Raw genomic sequence first — 23,474 nt, 5'->3', positions numbered from 1 at the left:
CTTTACACAATTTCCGAAGTGTCATTCAATACACTTTCTGCTATCTGTTTCATTCCTGATAGTTATACTCCAAACATTTAGTATGCTTCAAATCATTAGTGACATTATTAGGATAGAGGGTTTGAGAAAAGTGTGTTTTTCGGCTCAACCCATTCAAGGACTAAATAAATGTAGGAATTGACGAAATGCGTTTTGGGATTCAGTAATAAAACATGGTGTGTACTGAATGAATATTCTGTCAGTAATGTTGTACGTTTCTGATTATGACATTAGGTGGTGGGTTTACAAGTTCCATCAAAAAATTACTTCTTTCAAGTATGTAAATACATCTTAGTAATAAGTGATAACCAACACGGCATCTAAGTAAGAAGTTTCCATACAATTGTCCCCAGCCTCCTCACTGCAGATCGTAATACTGAATCATTTAGACTAGCTTTAATGGAAATAAAACGCTGAAAATCCCTGCACAGCATTCCATTGCACAGTATTGTCATTCATTTGTTTCTTCTTGTCTTGTATTCAACTTTTATTTAGGTCACTTGGTAACCACACTTTATGTTCGATGCCTGGATATGCCTAACCATAACATACGTCAAAGCATGATGTTTGGTGGTATATGCTGGAAGAACGTTGGAAGCAGCCAAAAGCTATAAAATCGTGTAGACAGGTGCAGGCCACCTGATTAAGATGTGGGGTTATCGTGACCAGTGATTAGTGACATCATTACTAATACTACAGTAAAGCGGACTCAATAAATTAGTGGTCTTATCACGTAGGTATATGGAAGTTGAATGCCGGCTCAGTGGTCCAGTAGGTTAAGTGTTCGCGCGCGAGACTGAAGGCCCTGGGCTCGAATCCAGCGAGCGGGATCGTGGATGCGCACTGCCGAGGAGTCCCACAATAGGACGAAACGGCCGTCCAGTGCTTCCAGGATTTCCATGGTGGTCTAGCCTCACTTAACTCATGATCTCAACCATTGAAATCATTACAATATCCACAAAACCCTTCTGATATTATATATATATATGTATATATATGTCAATTCGTGGAGTTTCCATCTCAGTGAAAATCAGTTAGCTCACGGAGTAAATAAACCTATATTATACTAAAATTGCCAAATAACTTTCCACTAGTTGGGGAATGTTTACAGTCGTAATCTCTTCGACTGCATTGACAACACACATTACTATGATTCGAAAAGAAAATATTGTAGTTTTAATTATTCTCATTAGCAAAATAAAAGACAAATAAAACAGGTATATTAATATTATTATCATTGTCCCTTCTTTTGTAAATCAATCGTATACATAAAACAACAAATTATTCAAAAGATCGACAAATTAAAAAAATACAGACATATTTGAGGCAAAGTAAAAAGTGTGCACACCCAGAGGAAACCTGCGTCCAACTAAAATAGTAGGTAGGTGTGCCAAAGAAATAATGACCAGTTGAAAATGTATAATACTAATACTTAGTATTATTACATATCCATGGGTAGAAGACTTGATAATCCGCCTTGGCCGCCACTGAAGCCACTGGTAATGATTTTTAGCTAGATTATGAACATTTGGAAGGAGAAAAAGAAACGCTGGATGAAGGAAAACCCATTTATCAAGTTACTATGTAGTGCAACAGGAAAAACACTAAAAACGATACCACTACCAATACTATTAATAATAATGGTCGTTAAAACTAGTCAGGATGATAGGACGTCATAAAAACTGACTTTCAAGAAGTATCCGAAATAAGTATATTTTACAGAAAATATGTAGTTTATATTATGGATTGGAGTTTGGTTATACAATTATCAAAAATAAAGAAGGACTGGACATCTGATGTTTACTATCTAGTATCAAGTAATTAATCGTGAAAAATCTAGTCTAAAAAAGAAGGGGAAAACTTTAAATGTAAACACTTAAATTATTACTTTCTTTCACATTCTCACAACAGCTGGAAGAATGAAACTAGTGACTGTAGTGAGATTTGACGGAGAGACAGAGTGATAGAAAAAAGGCAGAAAATTAAAATTTAAACCCTTTGGTTCTCAACTCAGTTGTTTAAAGGCTAAGAGATCATTGAGAGGCTTGAATTTCATTGGTCCGATCCCTGATACGATCGTGGGTGTGAAATATTGAGGTGTCACATTTTAGTAAGAAACAACCGTCTAGTCTATCGTGTTTCTCGATGGTTATCTAAGGTTACTTCATGAGGAAGATAAGAAAGTTAACAATCGCCACAAATCATTCGTACTAAAAAAAATAATATCATCAATAGATAATTCAGTTAGTCAATCATAACCAGTGCAGGACCAACCACGGAAAAATGTATCGGTTCAAGTTGCCAAAACTACATCAGTACACTAAGTTGGGAAAGTAAAAAGATGAACGATAGACAAAAAGTTGGAGTAACTGTAATATTTAAAATTAGACTTAAAAAAAGACTAAACAGAGAATATAAATAGAAAAGTAGGAGCGAAGTACCATTAAAATCCAAGACCTATAGGAAGATAGAAGATAAATGGATCTACACCACCAGGATAGATACTGAGCCACATCACTACTACAAAACATCTGCAATCCCTGATCATGATTATTATGCCGACACACACTAGATGATTTATAGATCTGCTAACATGGTACAAAAAAAGATTATATGGTTTTCGGTGCTCTTTTTTGTGGTCTAATCTGACACAACGCAGTACTGAGCACAGAGATAAGTCACTCGTTAAGGTTACGTTGCATTTGTCTAAACCATTTCAATCGGTGAGAACTTACAGCCGTATCAGTCGAGTCGTCATTTTTACTTAGCTACCACCTAATATTTACAACATCAATATTGCTACTTTGATTTTTCCACCATACACGAGACTGATAATTTGAAGATATCAGTGATCAAAGATACTAGTAATTCAATGGTTATTAGTTGAGCCTCATTAATAAGTCAGTCAGTCATACGCAACATAGAGACTGGTACAAACATGTGTTAGTTCAAATACCCATGTCACATCACCACAACAAAATGAGATTAACATAACGAATAATAAACGAATCGAAATAATGGTAGTATCAGTGATACCGGAACAGAGTAAGCATTAAGTATATATTTCAAGAAGACGAAATGAAAAGTTATGTATGATGAAATGCTGGAACTGAAGGTTTAAAATAAGAATGGATGCATCTGTATCACTGTGAGACATACCGAATTAAGTCACTCTAAGTCTCTAACCACTGATTGTGGTAATTATACAGACCTCACCCCAACCAGGTAATTTGTATATACCAGCATTAGCAATCTGGGTCTTTTTGCAATTCCATTTATCATGATGTGTTGCTTAACAATCTATTCATAATTTTTTAATTGTGAATATCATTTATACATTTTGAAAAAACACAGTTTACTTACTTTGAACATTGAAGAGGGTTTATTATTTACCATTGAGTGGGATGGTGTAATAACTTCAAATAGTTCACGACATAATCCAATAGGTAAACTACCATTACCCAATGGTACAAGAATAATATAATCAGATTTGTACAAAGAACATTTTTCATTTTCCCCGACGCTTCCGCTACCACCGGGAATGCGAATGAATCGACTATATGATAAAAGTGATATATATGAAGTAATAGACACGTAGTGGTGTAAAACAATATTCCGAATTGAATGAAAAAAAATAACATTTTACTAAATATAACATGAAAAGTATTGCATCACTACTGATTAGTGTCGTGTGGATCTTGGAGGGGGGCATCTTCGTTTTTCTTCACTAAAACAATAAACTAACGTTGAACCGAAGCAACATATCAGCCTTTAGATTAAAAATAATTCTGAACTAACATCATCTGACGATAGTATTCTCTATTCCCTGACTGCTATCATAATAACTGATCAATTTTTGTTACTAACATTAAAATTTTCAGTAAACCGATAAAAACTGGAACATCTAACAATACTGTGATATATTGTTTTGAAACAACAATTGGTTTGTGCATTATTATTGAGGGCTTTATTCGTAATTATAATAAAATGCCTTCAAGTGGGATTATGGAGTTTCCCTGTCTTCAAATGCTGGTCAATTTGTGGCTACTGACGTTCGTTTCGAATAGCTTTAGCAATTTCAACATCATACACCATATTAAGTATTGTTACTTATTCTAAGTACACATTTAAACTGATCCGATACAATCCACTGATGCTTTTACAACAAAGAACAATGAATACCATCGCTCTGAATGACACCATCTGTTTCAGTGAGCTGAAGGAGTATCAAACGGCAGCTTCTACTCTATGACACTTTTAAACATAACAAAAAATGTCTAATCAACTGTTATCATTCCAGCTTCTAATATAGGGTTTGTGACTTCTCCACAAAAACTTGATCTATTTATTAGTGTTTTAAAAGTTAAGCACCCGTGGGCGAGATAAAAGGTCCTAGGTTGGGTCTCCAGTGGGGTAGTGGATGAACACTGCTGAAGAGTCCCGTACGTACGAAGTAACTTGTCCAGTGTTCACTAGTTTTCAGTCATTATCTAACTTAGGTCTGTCGGTGATATCGCTATCATCCAATAATTTCCTCAGACCCTCTGTACAGATAAAGTCATAAAACTAGCCTATATATTCAGCATTGATTGCCTTCAAGAATAAGGTCTATGATCTAGTCATTATCCAATATCGACTTGCTTGATTATCATACGTACCCTCCTCCCTGGGATTTCCTTTTATTTAGTAGTAGAAATAGTAACATGAATACGAAATAATCGTAAGACATACTACAATTTGTAATAGTATTTTAACGATACAAAAATCAGAGGCTATTCTTCCAAAAAGTACCTTAATTCTCCGAACCAATTGCTCGATAAAGATGTGCACGGCTTACGAACTATCCCGTTTAATGCAGGACTGGCTTCCGAAGGATTTTCCCGGGCTAATACTAAATCTTTCATCATTTGTACTAACGACGGTTGATATCGAGCTTGTGATACACCTACTAAGTTGCTAAACAATTAACAGGTGAAAAAATAATATCAATGAAAGTGTAGAATTATGTTTCAATGGAATTTATACAAGGTAAACATAGGGGTTTGGAACTTAATTGGCGAAAAGTCTAACTATAAACTATGTTTCGCATTTCAATGATGTCAATTAAAATTTGAAAACACTACTTGGAAAATACTTTTAAACTTGTGTCGAACTTTTCCACTCATTTTTTACTAACCCCTTTTTGTGTATCACATTGTACTAATTAATACCTAGTAGTCTATGTTATCATTAAACATCCTTCCGAACAGGATATGTGTGTTTCCAAATCGAGACGTACTAGTAACTTCAAACATTTACATCCCATCAGAATTTTGGGATTCATTTTCAACTGTCATGTTTTAAAGCTAAACAATTAGACCAAAGTAAACAAAAGCATGATAGGACGATTGATTTACAATAGGAAGACTACACCATGGAAAAAGAAAATCAATACACTATTGCAAGCAGAGAAAACAAAATGAAACATGGGAATAAGCGTATATAAATGGATAGGATGAATGCAACAAACAAACACCACTGCATTAGACTGCTAGGTAGTAAAAATAGTCAAAGATAGCTCAAACTGTTGAATAATAATAAGTAGTGTGGCATACGCGGAAAAGAGTAAGAATAAGAAAATTGAGGTCAGCAAGTGGAAAATCCATTCAGTGCGTCGATATCCATTTCTCCATCATAATAATAATAATAATAATAATAATAATAATAATAATAATAATAGATGTGTATATACTCTAAATATTGCTGCATATTACTAGAGCATTGTGTGAGATTATGTGCTTTGTATAAACAGGAATTATATACGTAGTAACTTTAGCATTCTTGATTTGTTCCTATCAGTGACGTGGAAATTGAAGTTGGTAAATTTTTAGAAACATCAAAATCAGCTTTTCATGGATGGAGAACACATGATCCTCACAATCGATTAAAATACTTTTCACATGAATAGTGATAAGATATGCTTAAAAGTTAGAATCCAACATTTCACATTGTTAGCCAACGAGACAAATATTTTCATACACCAGAATTGAATTTATGCTATTATATTGATATAGGAAGATTTACAGAGATTGTAGAATTTTTATATTTTAAATCGCAAACTGATCTTAATTACACCATTATGAAAAACCCATGAGCATTGAACAGCCGTTTCATCCTAGGATGGTGTGAGTAATCTCACTGGACAATTTACTTTGTTAATTGAACCAATTAGGATAGATTATTCGATCAATCTTGTGATGGTGGAGATTTGCAGCTCAGGTGGATGATTTTGATGGAGTTTTGTTCTCTGAGCTGGATGGTTTGGTCGTGGAGCTTTCATCGTTCTTCTGAATGATTTTGGTTTGATCACTGGTATTATCGCGGCTTCTAGTCTTTGTATCACTGCTTCTGCGATCAGTCCTGATATTGGTGATCCCAATGGGATCAATTTGGATTCGCTATGTAGACGACACATTCGTCATCGTCAAAAAGAATGAGCTGGAAAACACTTACAAGCTGATCAACAACGTCTTCGATGACATCAAGTTCACAATGGAACAGGAGTCAAACAACAAACTATCATTCCTGGATATATTAATCACTAGGATCGACACGGAACTGGAAACTCAAGTATAGGAAACCGACCCATACAGATCAAATTCTCAACTACAATAGCAACAACCCAAGAGCTCACAAAATCAACTGCGTACACACTTTGTTCAAAAGGGCGAGGACACACTGCAGCACACTGGCAGCACGAAAACATGAAGAGAAATACCTGAAGGACGTATTTCAAAAGAACGGCTACCCAATCAACTTCATCAAAAAATACCGACCGCACGCAGCATCAGAACCTAAGTCAAGCACAGAAATGAACAAAAGGATCGCCCTACCATATGTAAAAAGCATATCAGAAACCGCAACGAGACTGCTGAAAACCTTCGGGATAGGTGTGGCACACAAACCGACAAAATCACTACAATCAATCCTATGCAAACCAAAGGATGAAATAACAAAAGAAGACAAATAAAACACTATCTACAAAATAAATTGTGCCAACTGCGAAAAACACTGCATCGGACAAAGCGGACGCCCCCTTCACCTTTGCCTACATGAATATCGATTAGCAGTCAAACGCCATGGTACTTCTTCACGTGGACAACTTCGAACACTCATTCGATTGGAAAAATGTGGAAATCTTGGACAGAGGAAATTCCAAAAACACTAGAGAATTTTTAGAAGCCTGGCACTCAGGTCAATCAGTAATCAACAAGCACATTGAAATCGATCGAATTTATCAACCAATCAGGAAAATTATGCACAAACATAGGAACAAAAATCAAACCAATGGGAGACAACCAAAACAAAGAAGTAAACAACGACAAATTTAAGGTCAATAAGAACCAATCAACATCCAGTTGTACAGAACAAGCTGTGAAACGCGTATGGAGAAATTCAAACACTTCACTTCTATCTGAAGTTTGTGCTGATGATGTCGTTCAGAAGAACGACGAAAGCTCCACGACCAAACCATCCAGCTCAGAGAACAGAACTCCATCAAGATCATTTTTGTCGTAATTTTAGACTAGTGAAAATCGTATGTAAAGAATGATCTGTTTGTTGAATAGTAATATTCTTTTTAGTCACAGGTTAGGTATGCGTACTGGTTCTTTGATATTTCAGTGAGACATAAGCTGCTGATTGAGGGAAAAGTCGTATTTGTTGTCTGAATAAACCTTATTTTCTGTATTAACCAACGCAATCCTATCGAACTGTAGCATCAAGCTAGATCGAGTTAAATGTTATCAATTTAATAACATGAGTGTGAACTAGAACATTGATATTCTAGATCTGTAGACTACACACATAGTCAGCTAAAAATCACATTCTAATGAAAATATGACAAAAACAGGTACACAAGTTTTGTATGATGAAAATCTATTTATTTGCATATTAAAAAGAGCTATGAAATTAACAACAGACTAATACTGCTACTTACTTATAACTAGGCAATTGAGCTCGTTTCTGACGGAATGATTTTATATTTTGAACAAGATTATTTAGTGATAAGCATTGAGGAATTAAACCACCTTGAAGGAGATAGAAAGACTTTTAAATAATGTAATAAATGGTTTTATTGTACATCTGTTGATGATAATTTATTTTGTCTATCAAATGAGTGATTACTAGTTACAAATTTTTCTGGAACACTCTGAAGCCTCAAGATCGTTAATGATAACATGTTATACATGTGCTCGCACACATATTGGCTATCTAGAAATCAAAGTAGTGGTTAGCATATGAGTAGATTAGCAAAATAAAATATGACAGTCAAACCAAAGCATAATATCAGTTCCTGAAATCACTGACTATTAGGAATGAGCCGCATAGGGGAGCTTCGATTCTATGATACACTTCTGTAGTATATGCGGATATCTCACAACCAAATATATCCAAGAACTTAGGTAACTCTTAAAAATTCAGAAAATGTTGGGGATTGCTTATGAAGTCTTTTTTTCAGTGAATCGCGTGTTTGTGATTGAACTCTATGAAGAATAAAAGGATAATCCATGGCTAGATTGGGCGAAAACATTCAGAATGAGAGATGTATTATTCTTTTTGATTAGCAACTCATTATTCGGATAATTGTTAATGAAATGATTTTTTGGAAAAGTTGTCTGTGCATACGATTCTAGAAATACGTGAAACAATTAAAAGAGAACTGAAGTTTCTCATTTTCAACGACTTTCAGAGATGTCTTGTCAAAGGAAATAAAAATGGAACAATTATATTTGTCGAAAAGTAGGGGAGCTTTGAAAAGAACAACATGGATGTATTTTAAATTCTGTATATTAAAATTGTTATGATCCCACTTTGTATTGAACAAACTACAAACAAATAAGTATCTTCCTATACCATTCAGTTACTAGTAGATACAGCTAAGCCTACACACAAACATATATACAAAACAATACAAAATTTTTAATGAAACTAAATGTGATGGAATTTTAAACCACAATAATTGATTAACAAATTGAAAATAATTAATATTTACCTGGAACTCTTTGATGCAAAGAAGATTCAGCAGTTTTTGATCGGCCAACTGTAAAAAGTTCCTAACAAAAAATGTCAAATAATATCATAGTACATAATAATAGGTGACTAAATACTTTTATAACAGGGCGAAAATTGAGCAAAGCTGAAGTTTTGGAACTGTTCTACCTGAAATTATTGTTTATAATTCTGTTATACAATTACTAAATACTTGAATTAGTACACCTTTGGATTTCCTCAATTGTCAGCTTTCGTAGCAGGTGCCCAAGTAGGTAGCTTAAACCAAACAGAAAGACATTTAGGTGGGAATTTTAGTATTCCGACTCAGCGAACAGATAATGGTGAACATCTGCTGCAACTGTGCTCAGACAATCGTTTACTTCTAACAAGCACTACTTTTAAGCATAAGGAGAGACATTGTCTAATATGGCGACCTCCTGTGCCAAACCAACGATGGACTCAAATACATCATATTACAGTATGGGGGTTGTGGAGATTGTTAAGTTTTTGGTTGAGATCATGAATTAATTGATGTTAGACCACCGTTGGAAACCTGGAAGCACTGGACGGCCGTTTCGTCCTAGTATGGGACTCCTCAGCAGTGCGCATCCACGACCCCTCAACCCGCGGGATTCGAACTCAGGACCTACTGGCTTCGCGCCTGAGCACTTAACCATTAGACCACTGAGCCGGCATCCAATGGTGTTAGTGTCTAACATCAACCAATCCACGAAATTGCGCGACCACCCATTGGATGCCGGCTCAGTGGTCTAATGGTTAAGTGCTCAGGCGCGAAGCCAGTGGGTCCTGGGTTCGAATCCCGCGGGTTGAGGGGTCGTGGATGCGCACTGCTGAGGAGTCCCATACTAGGACGAAACGGCCGTCCAGTGCTTCCAGGTTTCCAACGGTGATCTAACATCAATTAATTCAAGATCTCAACCAAAAGGATCATATTACAATTAGTCATTGTTGGAGAGGTTTGATCGAAAACTGCCGCTCGTTCTGGAATACATATTAAAACGCTGATCATGCTCTAATACGAGCACGCATTTGCTTGCGCCTCACCGGATACAGAAAAACCACATTAAGAAGATCCATTAGACTTGCACTCAGTGACGTGAAAGCCAAAAATAGATTCCAGGAACAACTGAGGTCACACTTCGGCAATTCTGAAAACGACGCTGACCCGTAGGTTGCTTGAAAAGATATACAAACAGCTGTGGGAACAGCGGCGACATATATTAGTGATCCGAACCAAAAAAATCAGCGGATGTCTGCTAAGTGTATTGCACTGATAGATCCTCGTAATCTTATCCCATCAGGCTCCGAACACGATAAAGAGCAGAAACAAATCAGATCTAGATAAACAAAAAATCTAAAAACCGACCGTGAGCAGTAGTGGGTAACGAAAGCAAAAAAAGGAATCGATCACAACGGCGTGGGTGTATACACTCTTTATCTCTCCTTAAACCGTGAGATCAAAATTACTTTATACCTCTCTTTCTACGAACTAATTCTTTCTTCTTGTATTACATCCTTATGCGCAATCTTTCTTCTATATATTACTACCATTGAAGTAACTGACTCTGTGAATTTGGTGTTTATCTTGTTGTGCTGATGACGTATAGCAACTTGGACTGATACATGTATGTGCCTGGTCCTAAGTTGTAGATGACTGATGGCCTATTTTTTTCAATCCACTAGCCGGTTAGGTTCGTGCATAAAATGGTAGCGTATCAGTATCAACTTCCGGTGACCGCAGGTCACAAAAGTAATGACCCAATTGAAGATTAATCTGACATCCACTCTTAAAGTGTCCAAGTTTTCCAATCCTAACTATTCATTGTTCAGTGGTGATTGTGCAGAAATCATTGGATTACTTTTTATACAACATGATGAACTATAGTATATGTTACAATTACTAGTTGTAAATAAACTGGAGGGAATAATGTAGGAGGACTTTAGAAATAAGCTAACAGAAGCTGATATTAATATATATGTGATTAGTATTAGTTGAAGCACACAGTTCTTGAGTAGTGATGGTGAATTATGAGTAGTGTCTTGACCAGGTAGTATTATTTTTTATCTACAAGCAGATGTGTAGCTAGCATGACACTACATACAGTTACTGAGAAGAATTAATGTTGTCCCTTCACGTTGTTTCAATGAATGACTGACTGACGAAAATTAGTCAGATTCGCAAAACTTGTTTTAATCGCTTGTTTCCGGGATTCTACAGACGTTTCATAGAATACTAGGTGATGAAGAAAATTAAGTAAAAGTCATCAACTTTGATTATATCAAACTGTGGAATCGATGGTAAAGACAGCAAGGGAAAGTTACTTGACAATGATAGTTAAACTGGAAACAATGTTCAAAGTAGATGTGCAACATGAAACCACCTTTACGTTGATCGAGATGATGATTATCAAATTACATTTTTTATTGGTGATGTCTAAGAGTTGAACACTCGAACTCCGTGCAGAAAACAAAAGGTGTGGAGTGCGAAAGCTTTCGTCGAAGGTTAACTAATGTATAGATAACCAAGGCATTTACACGTTCAAATATAACCCTTAGATTCAAAGGACTTCTGAAAACACATTGGAATTAGTGATATAACTGCTAAGTATTCAATAAGGATTTGACATATAACACACTGTTTTCTATGATTCTCTTGACGGATTCCAAAGAACATTGACTGGACGAAGCACATTAAGCATTCTTGTAGTCTTTAGGTTTTTTCGAGGAAATACTAAGGGCTACCAAAAGTTGTTTTTGTTAAGAATATTCGAAAATTTCAAATTGTGTAATTTGAGTTATAACTTTTATACGACGAAATCCTGTCATAAACCTAAAATCTTAGAGTTTATTATCCTCATTAGATAACTTGTCTTTCGGTATGCTATATTACCCTATGTTTCTCAAGGTTACTAACAAACTGTGAGTACAAGTTATAAAGTAATATTGCACTTCGTACATAATATGAGAGGCTCTTTTTGTAAAAGACAAGTCTTCTGTCTTTTGATGCTGTATAATTAGGCTTGCAGTGTAGTGAAGACGAACACCAGGGGGGACAATCCAATGTATTCAACACAAAATTACAGGATTTATTAATAAAATCTAACAATCATAAAGTAAATGCCTAATTTGCAAAATGTCCATCAATTGTCTCAAAATGACTCAGACTTCATTGTTCTTGCATTTTCATACAAATTGCATCATGTCCCATTCGTTACTGTTCGATCCTCTTGTCTCTCTGCTGCCAGACCTTCTGTTTACGACTAACATCATATACTACTTATGTCAATATAAGTAGCGCACACCACAGTAGCACTAACGTTTGGACTTAACCTTATTTTGGCACTGATCTAATTTATCACTCTATAAGGAAGATGTCGAGCAATCAGATGGACGGAGATCAATAAAAAACCAGTCGACAGAAATACAATGATACGTGAAGATTATAAGCAAAGGAATAATCAGAACGAACCGACTTAGTGTTAGCGGAATAATCGAAAAGCTCACTCCTACTTGAATCAAACACTAATAATGCTGTATTTAGAAAGATAATAAAAGCCTCGTAGTTACACCATTCAGTTAATAGAATGAGACACTACAAAAATCCTCGTCTTGAGCTATAAATCTTCCTTATTATTTCAGTATTCTGAACTTAAATGTTGCCAAGTTCAACTACATTACTAGAGTGGCTAAATTCGATAATATTCGTAATAATTCGTCACTGATTGATCTCAGCAGGGGTAACACTGAAAACCAGGAGGCATTGGACAGTTGTTCTTTTCAAGCATGGGATTCATCATCAATGTATACTCATGACTTACTAACAAATTATACTAATCTCCACAAAACCTCATCATCAATACCATAATTGTATGTACACTAGTGACTTACTTTGAGATGAATCCTCAAGGTTTTAGAAAATAGTCATAACTAGTGCTCTATAGTATTCAGTGTAAATCCACCCCCAACTAAGATTAATCAGCGACAAGTGTAACCTAAAAGTCAAACCAATTTACACGAAACTCTATTCAATTAAAAACCAATTCATTAAATGCTACTTACTCGAATAGCTGACCAAATTGATTCTGAGAGAGGTGAATGAATAGGTACTAAGCTTATTGTGTGTATTACGAAGAGAAACATCTCATCAAGACTTGGTAATTTTCTAGAAAAGAAGCAACCATAACAGTGAAAAGATTGGAAATATATAGGTAAAGGATAACAAAACACATGAACTGAATTGTACTGCACGACTACTTTTGTAAAGAGAAAACTGTCGATTTTTTTAAAAGTGAATTGACAACAGAGTGTAACATATCATGAGCCAGACAGTCATCACGATCAACGGGAGGGGATCACGGTTACATCAAGAACTGACTCAAGTTAGAAATATGAACTATTGGTTTCCCACTGAGTTTAAATGCAACACGTTTACAGTAAAACCTGAAGGTCCCGATTGTTGGTAAGAGTCATACGCTAAATAAAGACAGTTGTTTAATATTTATTAGATATCAACGGTACCCAACTATGGCTGTTACCTTAAGGTGATGGTTGGACTTGTATATCGTGATGACCTAATGGAGCTATAATGGTTGAAACATTTCTTTTTTTCAGTCCGACTATACTAAGCAGGTTAATTGGAGAGCGATAAAACTAAAAATAGAAAACGAATGGTCCAAGAGAAGTCATACTAACAATAGTACAGGGGTGTGACGGCAGTAAGGTATATCCCTCAGACAACCAGCATCTTCGGCTATACGGTCTTCTCATGACAGAATGAAGAGGTTTGAAAAGATCTCAAGCAGTCGTCTCTTAGACTCTGCTGTCACGTTCCCAGGTCATCAATACCACTACCACCTCTGTTCAAGCACACCAAGGAGAAGTAGTCTTCTGAGGTGTGGACAACCATTAAGTGAGAACCTTCCTTGCACCTCTACCTCAAGCAACACTCGGAGTTCCAATGGTTCAAGCATCTGATCTTAATCCGTCCTGAACACTACATCTTCACACTAATATCCAAAACCAGCTCAAATAAATAACTAGCAATAGTTGTGGTATGTTTTGGTTCACAAAAACATTTTAAAAATACAAGCGGTAACTTACATGGCTTCTTTGTAAGCATTTAATAGAATCGACTCACAATGTGTTGGTTTATGAAGTTGTTGAATAAGTTTAGCATCAGCCTGACTGGCAACCAATAGAGAACGTTCAAACTTCACCAATAACTTCTCCAAACTAATCACATCATCGTGAACATTATGATGATATCGATTGCGACTTGTAATTGAATCGAATGTATTAATTACAGCTAACGTTAACTGAATATGATTTAGAAGGTCGAAACGACCCGATTTACAAATTGGTCTGGAAAAAAATTAATCAAGAATCAAAGTGTTACAAATGATGGCAATGTATAGAGGGGAAAGGAACGAACGTGAACAGCATATCAACAAGAAGTGTGCAAATCTTTCATTTAAAATGTATGCCCTCTCTCGTCTCGAGTGGAAAGCAAAAGAATTTAGAAACAAATTCTGTGATAAATACAACAAGAATTATACATGAATAGACAGATCAGATGTTTAATGAAACCAGATAACTGTACTAGTTTCTTGGAAATATGTATATATTAATTAACTATGTTCGCGTCCAACTTCATTTCTTCCTTCGCCTTTCTTATATGGTGTACCATACTACTCGCTAAAATTCAATAGCTCATGTTATCGTCAATCATTTTAGAACGCGTAGCTCATGATATTTCTTGGTTGATAACTGTAAGTACTTATATGTATTTTCGAATGTTGAATCTATTTCATTGTTGTAATTTTCTCACTTACCATTCTTAGTAGCTTTTCTTCGGTTCATTTTTTGTTCATGAGGAATTTCTTAATGTCTAACAATTTTCACAATTGATACTGTATAACCCTCATTTCAATTTGTTGACTGACATACTGTTACTTATTATTATAGTAAGTTCTGATAATTGTTTCTAAGATAACTGCATAAAGAATACATCTTGTCGTTGATTGTGCTTTAAAGCATTCCTAACACCTTAGAAGATTTATGTTTTAAAGTTTGTAGACTTTGTTCATGTTATCTTACCATTAATAGTATAGTTTTTGCAAACAGATCTTTTGTTTTGATTCTTGGATTTGACGCGTCATTCAATCGTTTGGTTAAAATGAAATACTATACTCTCTAACTGGTGTCCCTAGGACCGGAACCTAGCCTTATATTTAAGGCACTCGGTTTTTACCATTATTACTATTATTAGCTCATTCACCAGGTAGATTTCTCTACTTGGCCTTAAGCCACATATTAAGTGTGCGGGCTAATGATACCGATTGGTTGTCCAAACTGAAGAAGGTAGGATGAGATTCGTACCAACTTACTAGGAAGTAAGAGAGCCTAAATCTGTAAGCCAGCTCTTCACTTTTAACCACTAGGTCCTACTTCGGAACTCCGCTTCACTCATTTCGTTTTGGTCAGCAGATGAGTAGAGGAAAATAAAGTCAATAAGCCAAACACTGTTTTTTAAATAACTTACATGAATAATTCCTTAATTTGATTTCGTAAAAGATCAGCCCATTTTGCCTTGGTTCTTGGTGGTTCAGATAATTCAGGTAACTCATAGTGTATCAACTCAGAGATATTTAGTAAGTTTTGTTGGATTTTAGAGAGTGATGCCTTTCAAGAAAAAATAGAGTTGAGACATAGCATAAGTCTTCACCCAAAGTTGTTATTCACTGTGTTTTATTATCCTGATAGCATAGAAAACAATCTAATCTAATCTCTGTATACAAACTCAGTTCGATTCTAGCCATTACACGTCAAAGTTGGTGATGATAAAGAGTAGTAAGATTGTATTGAATTAAATGGTTCGAAATATAAGTTGGCGTTTGATTTACAAGTACACTTATAAAAACAAATGAAAATGTAACTGACTGATTTGAAAATTTCACATTCCAGACTACTATTGGTTCATGAGAGCTATTGATACTACCCACTGTCCAAACTGAAATAGCTGGAGTTTGGGGAGAGGGTTAATCTGTGACCAACGTGGATGACGACTGAGTAAAGATTTATGTACTTAACTTATAGTTATACTTTTTTGTGACCTACTTACTCCTGTTACTCCTCGTGGATCTACAGTGCGTCGGTGAGAGCAGTTTTGCTACACACTTGTGAAACCTGGCTTACCCAAGTTGAGGATGTTAGAAGACTTTCGGTGTTTGACCAACGTTGTCTCTGGAAGATTGCTGACATGCAGTGGCAACACCATTTTAGTAATGCAGAAATTCGGCGACGTGTGTTTGGGCACAGAAAAGATAATTCAATTGGTGTCACTATCTTGAAATACCGACTTCGGTTGCTTGAACATATCTTACGAATGTTGTACCAGCAAATTCCACATCGCACATTACTTTCCAACGCTGGGACCAGTTGGATAAAGCAGAGGTAGTTAGTGTATGATATGGTGTCGTGGCATCAAAGAAATCCGTATAGGACGGGCATCAGTTGGCACTCCACGACTTCATGGTAAGAATCCTAGGGATGGTACAATACAGTGGTTTGAGACGTTATCAGACATAGCTCAGAATAGAAGCCGGTGGCAATCCGTCTGTAATGTTCTTTTACTTTCTTCACAAAAGTGAATAACTTATTTAACTGAAGGAATTCTTTCTGGTTATACTTTCCCGAACTAAACTGCTTCTCACATTATTATTGTTATTATTATTATTTCACCATCACACACTAATTCCAATTCATTTTTGTACTTTTTTATTGCACTCACTTTTCCTTCTCTATCTTTTTCACCTCATACTTATGGTGTGGTGTAAACATATTTGGTTGCTCCTCGTACCAGTGTTCATGTGTTCAAGTAATTAAATAAGATTCCTCGACTGCACTGGTTATATGTGTTTATTTATTTATTTCAACACATAGATAATGGTACAAAGAGGCACCAAATACATATGCGCCACACAAATCTCATTCGATATGTGTGAGGGCTGTGATACTGCCCGGGTGCCCAAACCGAAGCAGGTGGTTTTCTTAGGGGGCCACACCCCGAGCCTTCGACCTGAAGGTCTGATCCACAAGGCAGTGGAGCATCGTAAGGAGATGCAGTCCCATGGAAGCCGGTGACCGAAAATTGGTTCATACGCCATTTGTTCCCGCAGGATACTGGAGCCCATGTGCACCATTGGTTTTGAATCAGGGTTTTCCAACTCCCCTAGGTGGACTCTCCATATCCACCAACCCGGTTAAAGCGCCGGACACTCGCTTTTCGTCCTCTCAATTTCGTAAACAACACCCCCGCCACGAGAAGGCAGTGAATAGGACTTCCCTGGCAGAGGCTATATACGCGTGGCCGTGTGAGAGCATTTCGAGAGGGAGAGCGGACTCTCTACACTCTCGGCCGTACCAGGGCCGTATCCCCAACCACATACTACCTCAGCGAGCGATATTTGGTGGTGGAGTATGTTGGGATAACACTAGAGGCGGATAGACAAAAAGAACATGGCACCAGTCCATGAAATAATTGAATGTTGGACCAAGTTGTATTGGTAGGAACAGGTTACTTGATCGGAGACTGGTTGATTATCGTAAAAAACATTAAGTGACATCGCTCGGAATCAGTTGTGAAGTGATAGATGTATTTACCGTCTTTTTTAGACTTTATGTTGAAAAACTCACTTTTCATTAGGCGGGCTCATGTTTTTTGAACCACATCTATACTTAATTCTCCCTACTTTTAGTGACACTGTTACTACTACTAATCTGTCACTTGTTTTAATAGTTTAATCTTGTTGTATTGACATGGTGTGACAAATTGAACTGATCCACATTGTGGTAGGCTATACATTGCCTAGGACTGACTGAATCATGCTCATTGAAAATAATAACAAAAAGCCCATTCTCGAAATGCAATATGAGGCCAAAACATTCAATCCTTCAGTAATAGTGGGGGTTACTATTGACATCGATTACTCTCTAGTGAGAAATTTGTGCATTCAGATGTCTGATAATGATCAGTTCAAATAAAAACGTTACTTACATGCTCTTTCAACATGAAATAATCATCAAGTAAGGGATTTACAGATACATCCATTGACTGCAATAAATCCGTACACAGGTCATGTGATAAAATTTTCCCGTGGCTTTTATTTTCAGATGGGCTAAAAAGAATTGAAACAAGTATAAATCGATTAGAATAATAAATTGAACTCAGTACTCAAACGTTTATGTACTAGGAGTCCTAAATTGGAATGCTTGTCTGAAAGGAGGTAGAATGTGATTTGAACCGAAAATTCACTCACTGCGATTGGAGCAATTGAGATAAATTGTGATACGAATGAATGTTATTGCGTTTTCTGAGCCAGTTGATTTAAAATTAGGAAAACTTTATGATAAGTCTTGCTAATTGAACGCTATACTCGGTTCCTAAGCTATTCTCGTAACCCCCAAGCTAGAACTACACAGCGACCTGAACACGGGAGAAAAGGCGCAAAATATGCGAGAAGCATTTTACTTCAAAGGTTCGTTTTAGTACAGAAAATATAGGGTTTTTGTAGTATTTTAGATGTCCTTGGGTTTCCCGAAAATTTTGGAATGCTACTAAACATAGTAGCAGTGTAGTAATCAGCCAATCAGAAACTGCACGTGTGACTTTTCACTTTCTTGATGTTTCTGGCTAAACTTCTAGTGAACGCTGATTGGATAAAATGCTTCTTTGTGTTTCCTGAGCCTTTCTTGTCTTTTGCGAGAAGTTTTCTAGATCACCCCCACACTTTAATTGTCATTATAGATAATATTATCAGCAATGTGCCTGCTTTAATTATAAAGCTTTGGTGCTGAAAGCTTTCTAATAAGGTGAAATTTAAGTGCATAAGGCAGTGAACCAAGGTTAGAAGAGCAAACGCATAAGTGCAACAGAGAAAGTTACGAACTGTTTAACCACAGTAAGGCACAAGGCAATTAAATAAACTGTAAAGTAGTTGTTTGCAAAGATCGTATATGTTTTCTTTTTATTTGCTATCACACCTATCTCAAGGCTAAATGATAGCTGAGGGACTAAAAATGAGGAGTCCCTATGGGAGCAGTGGGTTAAACACCTAGTCATGGTCTCACCTCACATGTAATTATCTGGACCGCTGGGGACAGATATATAAACAACCATGATCTGTATACACCACAGTTCAGTTTTAGCAATTAAAAGCTTCCAACACACTTCAATCTTTTTACCTTTATAGTGGGCCTGATCAGTCTCTGGAAACGAATATCGTAACTGCATCGGATCGAAGACCATAACGACGCTGAACTATACAAAGCAATATTAAGGACAACTAGACTGAACTTTGGCTACAGCAAAAAGTACACTTGATTCTGTTGAAATGATTTGAATGTTGATTAAAAAGACGGTAACTGCTTATGAAAATAACAGAGTAATCCTTTTTGGTATATATGAATACCACCAAGAACTGAATATTGCTGGAACTTGTTAGCCAATTCAATAGGTATGGACTAGCAGATTGTTTCAAGTATCAACACCTGTGTGTAGCCGGATAAGTGATTAAATGGTATTCAAGTCAATATCAGGGTTTCCGGTAACAGTTGAGTTCAACTAACGAAGATTTAGACCTGGATCAGTAAAGATAGTTAACACGTCACATATGCCCAGTTCTTCCTAATAGCGATACTAGTTTCAGTGTATGGATAAGGTAAAATAGACCAAGAAATAGCATTCACCTACACAGTTATTGACCTTGGTTTAAGTAATATGGGAGAGTCTAAGTTTCCTAATAATGATTTGCATTTTAAGGAAGATCACTGAATAAAAACAATACTTGATGCAGTTAAAAACTGGTCTCAAACATAATGATAGATTGGCTTTTCCACGTATACGTACTATTCCAATGTTGTTAGGGTCGTTCATCTCGAGAATTAAAGAAACTAAGAAGTGTGATGTAATTTTTAAAGATAATCATTCTAATGGACGTTGTTTGTAAGCATTATTTTATTAAGTAGAAGCATGAATTTTCTTACCACTTGGATAAGTGTTCCCATGATACATTGATTTGGTGACCGTCAGGAGATAATTCAGCGAAAATGGTATCTAATAAATGATTTGATCTTGTATACGGCTCTAAACATGCAATCGGGTCACAAATAATTGATTCATCAATGAAAATAACTGAAGCTGTGCATTTTTCAGCACTATCATGAAGAGACTACAAGAAGATAAAAAAGTTATTTACCTTTATGGTTAACCATAACATAAAGATATAACAGTAAAACAATTTTAGACCATAGGAAAAATGTGCAGACTGAACGTATTTGAATAATAGGTATCTCCAAAGGATTGTTTGCATATAATCAGAAGGTTTGAACAAAACTAGTAAACAAAAATCTTACTTTTTTTCTGTTTACTGCAGCAGGAAAATCAGCAAACAGTGCAGCAACTTTACTACTAGTCTGTCCAAATGAATAAACTTCTTCGACAATCTACAATAGGAAAAGTCAGTTATAAACAACCGATTAACCGCGAGATTTATTTTTCAACTATGAATTTATCGTATGAAAAAGCTTAATACCGTCGGGCATCAGGAAATTAATTGCAGCAAACGGAGTGAGAATGTTGTGAATAAACAAAAGGGGAAAAATAATAATAATGGTAACAACAACATGATTATTAAAGAATGCTGACCGAATTCGAACACAACCAAGAAAAAAGGACACCAGAACTGTTATTAGCTATTGTTTGTAGCACTAAACAGCAATGCCAGGATGTTCGGAATGTGTTTACCCTTAGGACTGGCCTGCGTCAGCATTTGAACTAAATATAGGGAGTGAAGTAGTCGAACGCGTCAACAACTTCACTTACCTTGGAATTTTTGTCATCCATAAGGGGTTGGTATCTGACGAAATCTCTTAACGGATTCAAAAAAGCCCGTTTGGCTTTTGCCAACTTACGTCACATTTGGCGAGTGCGAGATATCCATCTATCAATTAAAGAACGAGTATGCTGCGCGGCAGGTAGTTCTGTTTTACTTTACGGCTGAGAAACGTGGCCATTAAGGGTAGAAGATACTCGCGAGTTACTAGTATTTGGTCACAGATGTATTGAATATTGCTCGCATCAGCCGGGATCCCTGGGTAAGTAATAGTGAAGTTAGACGCAGGTTATTAGGGTATGATGGTAAACCAGTTGATGAGGTTATGAATCTACATCGACTGAGAAGGTTGGGTCATATAATCCGCATGTGCGGCCACCGATTACCATGGCGCGAAATGCTGACTAGCGTTGGAGATGGGTGGAAGAAAGTTAGGGGCAGCCAAATCAAAACGTGGCATCAATTCTTGAAGTCACTAACTTCGGATATGAGCCACGTTGATAGATGCAGACTACTTGGTTGGGGTCCGCGCGACTACCTTATTCAATGGTTGGAGATTGTGTGTGACGTCTCAGAATCGATCACAATGGAGTGGGTGTATACACACTTTGTCTCTCTTTAAACCGTGAGATCAAAATTACTTTATACCTCTCTTTCTACGAACTAATTCTTTCTTCTTGTATTACATCCTTATGCGCAATCTTTCTTCTATATATTACTACCATTGAAGTAACTGACTCTGTGAATTTGGTGTTTATCTTGTTGTGCTGATGAAGTATAGTAACTTGGACTGATACATGTATGTGCCTGGTCCTAAGTTGTAGATGACTGACTGATTGATGTTTAATAACATCGCGAGCCACTGAAGTGTGCTTAGTGAGACCAAAGTTAGGAAGTTGTGATATGTTAGCACGAGCAAAACTTAAGCAAATACTTTCTAAACTGATGCTGAATAAAAAGGTAACTGCGTCTTAGCTTTTGATAATTATATATTGTTTCTTTTTCTATGAGCTTGTTATTAATTTTTATATCTCGGGAACCAAGTGTTTTGCGTAGGTGCGTCTAACATGTACAAATTGTTTTGGTTAGTGTTTGAAATTAGCTTCACTCGTCACATGATACTCTGAAAGACAAATACAGTGACCAACATTATCATCACTCACATGACATTACCACATAATTTGAGTGTTTCACTAGAGACAATGGTGATAAAGCACATTTTCCGAACATCCTAAGCTAAAAAACCATCTTTTGCAAGTGGGAATACGAAAAGTTGAGCATTACTTCAACCTTAGTTTCTAGAAATCTGATATCTATGAAACCATGGAACCATGTTACTACCATTTACAAACTATCTAATATTCTCAAAACCCATGAAGTTTAGGTTCAGAAAATTCTTTTATTAAATTAAAAATAGAATATCGCACGGGAGATTTTGAATAGTAAATCAAACTAAGTGATATACCTGGTTAATAAAATATACTGAAGAGTAGCAACTTACCTTCAAAGACCAGAAGATGCTGTTGATTTCATAAAACGCAGGACAGTGATTTTCTAAACCCTGCCTAGCATTTCTATAATAACTTGCATACTTACGGGAAGTAAAGCGTGCGATTTTGGAAGGACATACAAATTTCTGAAAGCATCTCGTGGAGTACTAAAAACGAACTCTATTTTGCAAGTAAGCAGTTTGTTCTGGTAACGTAAGTAATAAATGTGTAAATTAGTTACGTCTTTAGACAAATACTGCACATCATACTCCGGATATTCGTTCACATGAGGTAACTTGAAAAGGTCACAATTCCCAGTAGCTTCTACAGTGGACAATATAAGAGAACCTGAACGCTTTCCATTTTCGCACACAACAGACGTAATCTGTTCAAGGAGCGAATTTGTAAATGGAGAGGATACGATGAAAATGAAGGTTTTGTTGACTAGTTCCTGTAATATTTATTATTATTACAGTAATTTCTACCTCAGTGACGTCATAAATAGGAAATACGTTTTTTACGCCAGAACACAACAGACATGAACTAAATTTTTCAAATGCAACAGACTCTAGAATAACATAATTGACCCCCTTTAATTTTCCTAGAAGATCCTTCAAGACCGAAGAACGCATAGATTTGAAATGCGTACTGATTCAGTGTACAATTCGCCAGTGAGCTCGCTGTACTAGTGTCTTGATATTAAAAGAATGACTCAGGCCTTCAAAAACTCTAGGTCAAGTGAATCTAACTATTAAGCTGCAATTTTCTTAGCTTACTAAACATGTAGTAGGACCTGGATTTTTGTAAGTCTATTTTGAATGAATAGTTTTGTTTCTGTACAAAAAAGCCGGTAAGACATTTTTGGTTGAACTCTTGTGTTCGGAATCGTATGATGAATAGTTCTATAACTCAGTTGTATTTATTTTTCAGAGGCTTAGGAGAGTGAACGGGAAAGGAGCGAGAAGCGAAGAGCTGAGGAAGGAAATGATATGCAAGATGT

The 23,474-nt window shown here is 36.2% G+C and overlaps 1 protein-coding gene across 3 annotated transcripts; it reads right to left on the bottom strand.

Moving 5' to 3' along the window:
* Positions 1–1,247: 1,247 nt before the first annotated feature.
* Positions 1,248–23,287, bottom strand: MS3_00006961 (uncharacterized protein). Of its 3 annotated transcripts, none has more exons than XM_051215205.1 (15): positions 22,960–23,287; positions 22,716–22,925; positions 22,581–22,679; positions 22,486–22,545; positions 20,506–20,595; positions 20,137–20,321; positions 18,149–18,269; positions 15,635–15,774; positions 14,194–14,454; positions 13,153–13,255; positions 9,074–9,134; positions 8,018–8,108; positions 4,831–4,995; positions 3,403–3,595; positions 1,248–1,552 (listed from the first exon to the last, which is right to left on the bottom strand). In XM_051215205.1, exons 1-15 carry the CDS (start codon positions 23,104–23,106, stop codon positions 1,481–1,483), a joined length of 1,998 nt encoding a protein of 665 aa, XP_051068398.1. In that variant the 5' UTR covers positions 23,107–23,287; the 3' UTR covers positions 1,248–1,480. The 3 variants fall into 3 exon arrangements, with proteins under 3 accessions (XP_051068398.1, XP_051068400.1, XP_051068399.1); XM_051215207.1 differs by having other exon boundaries at positions 22,716–22,918; positions 22,960–23,147; XM_051215206.1 differs by lacking the exon at positions 4,831–4,995.
* Between the last annotated feature and the right edge of the window lie 187 nt (positions 23,288–23,474).

Source organism: Schistosoma haematobium, chromosome 2 (assembly GCF_000699445.3).
Source record: "Schistosoma haematobium chromosome 2, whole genome shotgun sequence".
NCBI lineage: Eukaryota > Metazoa > Platyhelminthes > Trematoda > Strigeidida > Schistosomatidae > Schistosoma > Schistosoma haematobium.
This window is presented reverse-complemented; position numbering and strand designations above follow the sequence as displayed.